This window comes from Primulina huaijiensis, chromosome 18 (assembly GCF_012295235.1).
Source record: "Primulina huaijiensis isolate GDHJ02 chromosome 18, ASM1229523v2, whole genome shotgun sequence".
NCBI classification, from domain to species: domain Eukaryota; kingdom Viridiplantae; phylum Streptophyta; class Magnoliopsida; order Lamiales; family Gesneriaceae; genus Primulina; species Primulina huaijiensis.
In genome coordinates this window covers 19,197,402-19,206,595 of record NC_133323.1, presented here as the reverse complement: position 1 = coordinate 19,206,595, position 9,194 = coordinate 19,197,402, and the positions used below count along the sequence as shown (strand labels likewise).

Sequence of the window (9,194 nt, the reverse complement as noted above, 5' to 3'; positions counted from 1 at the left end):
TACTTAAATTGACAATTTTTCATGATCGGAAAGTTCGATGGTTAGCATCTATATACATTATAAAAATATAGGTACGAAAATATGGATATATTTTTCATTATTTTTGTTAGAAGTGATAGACTATCTAAAAATTTAAAAATATAAATAAAGATAAAAATAAATTTAAAAATATAGTAAATGAGAATATAATTGTAATTTTAAATAAACTTCATTAAATTAATTAAAAATTAGTTAGTATAGAGATCTCAACATTAACTAAATATATATAAATAAGAAATTAAAAATCATAAAAATTTTACACACATTATTTTATTAGTAGATTCAAATTCAATATTTATTATTTTTGCATTACTTCTTTTCCTTTTAGACAAAAATTAGTCGATACCATTCAAATTACAGTGGGAAAAGATAAGACTGGAGCACCCAAAAAAATGTTAAAACAGTGGGAAAAATGTACTCTGTTTGAATTAAACAATTCTATTACAATGATTTCTTATTTGACCTTTCTTCAAAACAAAAAATAGGAGATGGCCTAACATTGAAATAAGTAGCGAAAGCTAAGTAAACACAAGATAATCCTACATAGACTTTAAACAGAAGGAACGAATAAAAGGTGAGATAAGTGAAGATACCGGTAACACCGAGTACTGATGCGCAGTTGGCCATGCATCCGAGTGTCGAAAGTTCATCTTCGGTTCCTTGATTAGGAAATTGACCATTAACTATGAAATCAGTGAGCAGCTGATCTTTGAGTTGAAACGCATCCATCAACCAGGCAGCAATCTCTGATTCCGAAGAGGGGATTTCCTCCAGAGGGATCCGTCGGAGGTGCATGTGTACCTCGGAAGGGTCCACGCCAAACACATTATCCAAGAAAGTAGGACAATTGTTCTTGTACGCGATAGTAATGTCATAAACTGCAATTTTGTGATAAAATGATGTTATGAAGCAACAAGATTGAAAGAAAATACATGTTTAGGGGTCAACTCGATTTTATGATCTTCTACGGAGAAATCACACATGTTCCTAGGAAATTGGTGACCTCATAACTTCATTTTTGTCATTTTATTGTGCAAGTCAAACATTTTAAATCATACAACAACTCAAACGACACATTTTGATTCTAGCAAGGGGCAATTGTTTTGGCTTGGTGTTATTATTGGTATAAGAGCCAAGGATACAACTTCATTTCACATGAGTTATAAGTTGGTGCAAATGTTGATAGGGACAATGAAAACATAGCGTTTTTGTTGGAATTTTAGTGGATGTTGTATGATTGCACCAGATGAAATATCAAATTACCAAATTATCTACATCTTGACTAGTTATATAAAAACAGATAAAAGGTTTCAGTATGTTCTTTTATACCACCTCAGGTTAGACCTGTTTATAGACATTCATCAGTAGGTCCGGATGAATATGATGGGATATCAATGGATGTTTGTATCATAGTTGTCAAAGGCGAGCGCGAGAGGTGCCACCAGGCGAGGACCCTGCAACTGGGATCCCAGGAGAAGCGATTCACAAAGGCTAGCCCAGGCGCGCGCCAACAGGAGATGACGTTGCGCTAGGGTCATCCCGGAGCAACGATTCACTAAGGCAAGCCTAGGTGCGCGCCAGGACTCGCCTCAGGGGCAAGCTTTTAGTGAAATTTTTTAAAAATAAAAAACAGAGAAGTTGCATTTTGAAAATGAAAATTTTTTTTTAATTATTTGTTCAAAATAAAAAACCCAAACCCTAGAAACCCAACGCCCCAACACTGAGAAGAAGAGAGTGTCGCAAAAAAACGATGAAGACAAAAAGCAGTGAAGACCGAAGGCTCCAAATAATCAAGTAAGATAATTTTTAGGTATTTTTTTTAAGATTAATTTATTTCGAGCACATGGAATCATGTATATTCATATTTCATGGTTGCAAATTTTACTTTATTTTTATTTCAATTTTAAATTTTAACTATGTAATGTTTTTGTTTGGTTTCTGCATTGTTTATTAATTTATGTTATTATATATAATGAATTACTTATATAATATACAAATTCATGGTTGCAATTTTTTTTTCAGTTTAATGTCGACTAATGAAAATTTGGAGAATTGAAAAGATACTGGCTTGAACTATGTGAAATTAATCAATCCAAAAGAAACTAATTCCATACAATGTGTTTTTTGTAGCAAAACTCTCAATGGAGGAATTTTTCATCTCAAGCAACATCTTGCCGGAGGCCATCGAAATGCTAAAGAATGTCCAAAATGTCTTGAGCATGTTAGAACTGAAATTCAAGTTTACATATTTAAAAAAAAAGTCAAGCAACAAATAGACATGAATCCTAATTTTTATGAATTTGCTTAGCAATTGGAAATTTTGGAAGATGATGGCGTGTTTCCAATCTCTCAAAAAAAGAAACAACCAATGTTAAGTTCAACAGCGAGTTCCACCGCTATCCCTCCTATTTTCTCAGGTCAAAAGACAAATATTGTTGGTCCACTTGGTTATTTCTTTGTCAATAATATAAAAACGCTGATGGACTTCTTGGCAGTTCTATGGCCATTAGACAAATAAATAAATTATCACCAGGTAATTCTTGTTTTTTTATTTCAAGATCATGACATATTGTCGAAAACTTGAAATATTTGAATTTTGAAATTTTAGAAATCTCGTTTGGCAGCTGAATGGTGGTTGGCTTATAGTTCTACGACCCCACAATTGCAAGATTTTGATATGAGAATTCTCAACTTTACGTGTAGTGCTTCTGGTTGTGAGCGGAAATGGAGTATGTTTCAGCATGTGCGTATTTAAATTTTAACATTGAATAATTGACTCTTGAGTCTTGACATATTAATTATGATTGTTATTATGAACAATTTATGAAGAATGAATTTATTTTCAAATTTTCGAAGCTTCACTCGACAAGAAGAAATAGGTTGGCGCAGAAGCGTTTGATTGATCCAGTCTTCATGAAATATAACAGGGCATTGAAACGTCGATATGATTTGCGTGACAAAATTGATCCTATTTCATTGGATAATATCGATGATAGCAATTAATGATTGATGGGGGAATTGGACAATGAAGAAAATAATATATTCTTTGGGGATGATGATTTTATATGGGGTGATGTAGGTCGTGTGTCTAAGGTTGGTGAACAGATTTACGGTTTTAGATCTCGTGCTTCATCTTCTTCAAACGTGACAAGGGCATCTACATCCATAACAACCAGAAAAATCTGATTTCATATCTATTTTGGATGAAGAGGAAGAAGAAATTAATGTTAATCAAAAAAGTCATGAAAACCAAGAAAAATAAGAGTCCGAAGATTCTGGTGATTCCGATGATTCGATGGAAGGAGATGAACTTGATTTGGACTATTGAAATTTTTTTGATCATTTTACTAGTTACTATGAACAAAATAATTATTTTTTGTTTTGTGTGACATTGTAACTTAATTATTCCATATTTTAACATATTTATTCTAAGATAAATATATTTTTTTAGAAAATTAAAAATTTGTGTCATGCTTCGGTAATGACTAATGCGAACACCTCGCCTTGTGATAGGTGTCATTTTTACGTGTTTTATGTGTCCTTTGAGTTTCATTCATACATAATTTTTGTTATATTAAGTTAAATTTAGTCTACTGTAAGCTCTATTATGCGTCATGATCAAATTTTATACGCTATAGTTTGATTTGTAGGTATGCTGATCAAGAAAAGAGGCGTGAAGGCAAAAAAATGCGAGCTAGGCGCGCTAGGGTGGGTGAAATTTTTCGCCCCAAAAGGAATTGCAAAACCCGAAGGAAATCTGCGAGACAGGCGCGCTGGGGCAAAGGCTTTTATCCGCCTTAGCGCGCCCAAGAAAAGAAATTCGAGACAGTCGCGCTAGGGTGGAAAATATTTCCCGCCCTAGTACGCCCAATAAGAAAAAATAGCCGATTTGCGAGACAAGTGCGATGGGGCCGGAAATTCCATCCACCCCAACGATTAAGAAGAAAAAAATATGTATAAATTTCTTTCCATTCTTTCTTAATGCTACCTACTTGAAAAACCCTAGGACACGTTTTTTGGGGGCATATCAGTTTTTATCAGCAAAGGAGAGCAGTCATACACGAGGAGAAAAGAACCGGAGTTGAGTAAACTTGAAGAATTCGGCATTTTCGAGCAACATGTCTTCTGTTTCTCGATTATTCTAGTACTTTTAGTTTAAGAACTTTCATTTAATTATTGTGTTGCATATTATACTATGAATTTTATTAGCTAAACTCGTGTTTTGTTGGGATTCAAGGGAATCATACCCGGAACAGTTGTTTGACCTAAATTAATGATTGAATTGTGTTTTATTCTTGATTATATTATTGTTTTTCCTTGAATTATTGAAGTCTAGCTATAATATTTTATATTGCGAGTGAGTTCCTTAGAATAAGTTGCACTAGGAACGAGTAATATAATCCGTGGATTTACAATTTGCATAGACATATGAAATTGAATACACGTTGATAGTCATAGTCCAATAGGTCGAAAGCTAGAAGATTCCATAGATCGTGCATGCAATTCACCGTTGACAAATAATTCATCATGTCGAATTAGTTTAACATAGCTTGAGAAAGTGTGTTAATTATTTAGAGAATCTTGTCAAAGGTAATGAACATTAATCAAGATTAATTATTGAAAATAACGAGAGGTAGGTGAATCGAGATTCCCAACAAATTCACTTCCTATTTGATTTTAAATATTCATTTTACTTGGTTATTTAACCTTCGAACTATTTAGTTATTTAAATTCTAGTAGTTAACAAATCAATTAGAAGTAATCATTTGCTGAATCTATAAGTGAAATAATATTCGTGTAATACAGTCACCGAGGAACGATATTCGTATTTTTATACATTATACTATAACTTGCATCGTGCATTTGCGATCATATTGATCTTGAACTTTTTAATTATTTTCATTGGGGATTCTTAGTGTAAGAAAAGCTCCAGGGCCCTTGTGTGCCTTGTGCCCTTGACAACTAATGTTTGTATAATTGCATGACGTGCTAAAAGGGAATATGCTCTGTTGGGTAATCTAAGTGAGGGCAAGGGCAAGGGCAAGGGCAAGGGCGGTGTTCTATTTAGTCAAATTTTTGGGAGTTAGTAAATAAACCGAACAGCAGAGTTAATATAACTAACCCAATAATGATTATTAACATCACTGGCTAGAAAAATGGATAAGCTTTTTAAATTACTAACCAAAAGTACAAAGAAGGGCAGTACCTGCATCTAGAGAACCCTTCAAGATCTCCAAGGAAGTATTCAAACCTCTTGTCTTTGGTAGTAACACATTCTTCAGAACTGGTAATCCATTCTCAATAGCAAACTTTTGACTTTTTCTGCATTTCTCATCGCTGTGTAAAAATTGCAAGTTGAATGTTATATAGCCCGGAGGCAAACGCTTACTCTAAAATATACAAAGAGATGGTGCCCGAAGATTACCAAACAATTCATTTCATAGAATTCGGAAAGACGTACTAAAGGGGCATTGAATAAATGTGTAGAAAGACAAAGGAATGATGAGGTTTTACGTAAAATCGGTTCCTTCAGGAAAGACTACAAGCCAGAGTGGATCCTGACCATTGGTAAATGTAGAAAGCATTTGGCGCATCACCTGTTCATCAACCTCCCACTTTCTCTCCACCGGAATGAACTCGAAAACGTGAAATCCCCAGCCAAGGATTGGCAGTTTCATCAAACTGCTCTTGAGAACATATCTGATGTAGCCCAAGCACCCTTTTCGCAGAGCTAGATTCCACAGATACATCCAGTCTACCTCAGTTCTGTGATTGGCTATAATCAAAACATTCTTCTCTAACGGAGCTTTCTCACCCGAAAATATTACTTTAACCTTGTTTATCTTTTCAAATAAGAATGGCCACAGACCAAGCCAAAGACCAAAGAGGAAGGTTACTAATTTCCTACTGTAATGTACACTAAATAGGCGTGCGACTACAGCGGCCGGGGGCACAAAATAAACTAAGAACATAAACGCAGTTGAAATGTAAACTGCTAAACATAGAAGACCCCTAAAAATCCTAAAAGGGGTCAAAGGGAAATGCTTTAATCCTTTGTCGGAATTGAGGGACTTGCTAATTTCCATCATTATCTGGTGAATCTTCAACCTTCGGCCACAACACAAGCAAAATCTGTAAGCTTTAGATTATTTTTCCACCTTAAGCTTGTAGGAGAACAAAGAACTAGTCAAAATCTATGCAAAAGTTCATACATCGTGAAGCTTGTATCTGCGATCAATGACAAAAAAACAAAGAGAATATAAATTGCCGAACCGTAATCTCTATAATAACTAGAAAGAATCAGGTTGATATTTAAAATATGATCATAACAGGAGCAAATCAGACAAACATGCTGGGACAGTTCATTTAACACTGAACAATGTGAAATATACTCCGGTTCAACAAATACGGATAAAGATTATAATAAAATATTACATCAAATGTAAACATCTCGTTAAAAATATTAAATCATCACTCGTGCCAGAAGTATAAGAGGAGAAGCAGGCGAAACCCAAAGAAGAAGAAGAAGAATATTTGAAAAGGGAGGGGGGGCCGGGCATTTATGGAATGGAGAAGGGAAACGATGCTGCAAGGTAGTTGTGGAGAGGCTGCGAATTTGGACTTTGGATGGGAAGCATTAAAGTCGGCCAAACAAAACAAGATTTAAATGAATTTAATTGTATTTCACCTAAAATTGGATAAGAGCAGCAACCCACAAAAATCTATCCAATTTATAAGAAAATTACCTTGAAGATAAGGTGATTTCATTTGAAACATGAAATACATAAAAAGTTGCCCCCAAATCATCAAATTTTCTGATTCAATTGAGAAAATTTATCAATAAGATTCAATCCGATACTCTTAATTAAAAGAAAAACTAGAAAAAATTCATGGATACATCACAGTTTTCATCAATCAAAGTGAAGTTGGGTAAATGATCGATCAACTTTTTTATCAAAATAAAAAATTTCTAGATCTAGCAGATGTTATATATGAAGAAGAAAATCTGATGCAAGATTATATATGCTGAAATCACAGAGAAGGAGTGACCTATATCATATCAAAATAAAAAATTTCTAGATCTAGCAAATGTTATAGTCTTGACCAAATCTTCCAATATCTAAACTTAGGCCTGGCACATTGATGAAGCTAATGCCACCAAGAACTCCTCCACAACATTCTCGCTGCAACTGAACCAGGAAATGAATGCCTAAGCTCGCGCGGGGTTGATGGAAATGGAATAGATATTTGCCAGAAGTTGATGAGATTACAACATCGAAACTTTACTACCACTGGATTTAAAACTAATCTTCCATATCACTACAATTAATCTCCATCTCATTTCCCTCCAACTAAAATTTGAATTTCTTAACAGTGACTAGATTATGAATGTGGAAAAGGCCAGAAAGTAAATACTTTTTTTTTTCATGTGACACGGAATTTAAATTTCCTACAACAAACTTACAACCCAGATTTAGAATATGTAATCATAGCTGAGAATTCCATTTGACTCTTATTTCGCAATCCAAAAAAGCAAGTAGCAAGCATGATTCTGCAAACATCTATGTTTTGCTAATTTTCTCATCTGTGCAATCATCATACTCGCTGCAGTTATGTTCTCTATCTTAACATCTAAACTAAGACATCTCATGGGTATTAGTAAACCATTTTGAACAATATTCTATTGGAAACGTGAAGCCGGTAGCTATTGTAGGTTATGAGCAGATTTGATGAAACAGGACAAAAAGCACAGACAAAGAGAGAAGAATCCTTACAAGTTTGGCAAACAAAAACTTGCGCTATCGTATTGAACCATTTGATTTGGGAAATGTTTCAAATGGCATAGACATTCGCTCCATTTTAAATCCATTGCAACTGTAATTCTCGTACCAAAATAAAATGGATTTGAATTCCAGATAGAATTATTTGATACGAGGAAGATAACTGAAATTTGGATTTCGAACAATATCCCATTTGAAATCCACTGTAATCGTAATTCTCATGTTAGAAACAATCACAAAAGCAAGATGGATCTCAAATCAAGAATTCCAAAATCACTTAAATCCGTAAAATCGAAACCCATACACAACAAAGAAAAGTTCCAACACATTTCTCTATAAGTCCAGAAACCAAACACAAGTGTGCCATACTAAGCAACAATCTACATTCTTATCAAATTATGGAACAAACAGAGCATTAATTAAGCAACAACAAATCCAAATCCAAATCCCATTTTCTACCTTATACTAATACTACTACTTTTATTAACACAATCAAAGCAGCAGCAGCAGATAATTCAATCTCATCCCATCAAAATTCAAAATCACAGAGAGATTTTACCTATTTTTTTTTGCGTCAAATCCACACGAGTTTTTATGGATCCACTTAGAATTCCAAATGATTATTTAAAGAAACCAGAAAAATGTTGACCAATGGAACATCGAATTTACAGAAATGCAATAATGTTTTGGGATTATTATTATTTTTTTTGGAAATCGGGAATATATGATTTGTATATTGTTGGAGAGTGACATTTGAGCTGCGGTGTCCGCTTATTTAGTAAACTAATGGACAACGCATACGATACATATTATCAAGGTAAATGTGAAGTCCGGCAAGCAAAAACACTGGAACTCTCGACCCAATCCGATTCCTCACGAAAATTAAGTAGGAAGCTTACGGGACGGATCTTGACCCGAATTCTACAAAGCCCATAGCAAAGTACATCTAATGTAAAAGCCTAATTGCCAAGCCCATGAAGGAATCTGTTGATGACTACGATAAGAGGAGTTGTTTCACTATCCACGGTGAACAATCGTGGAAGATGGCCAAACTGCTGGAAAAAGTTGAAGTAAAACAAGAAGGAATTATCAGAAGAGGCTCTCGACAAAAAATCAACAAAAAGTTACCGCAAAGCTTCTGCAAAATTCTCTCAATCATTTACCTGTGTATTTCAATTTTCAGTAGTCAAATAGCTTTAATCTTCAACATGTTCTTCCATTCTTCTTGTAAAAACATTGTTCAAATTCATAACAGCATAATTAGAGTTGATGTTATTCATTGTTCTCTCTATAATTTCATCATATTTCTTAGTTTATATGAAACATCTACTACTTAAAATACTGCTAGGAAATTTTTTTTTTTTACAAAAACTA

At 34.1% G+C, this 9,194-nt stretch overlaps 1 protein-coding gene across 6 annotated transcripts; it reads right to left on the bottom strand.

Moving 5' to 3' along the window:
• Positions 1 to 434: 434 nt before the first annotated feature.
• LOC140965245 (probable 1-acyl-sn-glycerol-3-phosphate acyltransferase 4) lies at positions 435 to 8,515 on the bottom strand. Of its 6 annotated transcripts, none has more exons than XM_073425392.1 (4): positions 8,380 to 8,515; positions 5,554 to 6,267; positions 5,246 to 5,376; positions 435 to 917 (listed from the first exon to the last, which is right to left on the bottom strand). In XM_073425392.1, the coding sequence occupies exons 2-4, from the start codon at positions 6,126 to 6,128 to the stop codon at positions 481 to 483; spliced, it is 1,143 nt and encodes a 380-aa protein (XP_073281493.1). In that variant the 5' UTR covers positions 6,129 to 6,267; positions 8,380 to 8,515; the 3' UTR covers positions 435 to 480. The 6 variants fall into 6 exon arrangements, with proteins under 6 accessions (XP_073281493.1, XP_073281494.1, XP_073281490.1 ...); XM_073425393.1 differs by lacking the exon at positions 8,380 to 8,515 and adding an exon at positions 7,815 to 8,144; XM_073425389.1 differs by lacking the exon at positions 8,380 to 8,515 and adding an exon at positions 7,145 to 7,319.
• Between the last annotated feature and the right edge of the window lie 679 nt (positions 8,516 to 9,194).

Excerpts from the sequence above, each read along its gene's own strand:
- LOC140965245 (XM_073425392.1), bottom strand. The coding sequence starts at position 6,128 with ATGATGGAAATTAGCAAGTCCCTCAATTCCGACAAAGGATTAAAGCAT. Across the intron at positions 5,377-5,553 it reads CCTGAAGGAACCGATTTTAC|CGATGAGAAATGCAGAAAAA; the intron begins GTAAAACCTCAT and ends ATTTTTACACAG. Across the intron at positions 918-5,245 it reads GAAGGGTTCTCTAGATGCAG|TTTATGACATTACTATCGCG; the intron begins GTACTGCCCTTC and ends ACAAAATTGCAG.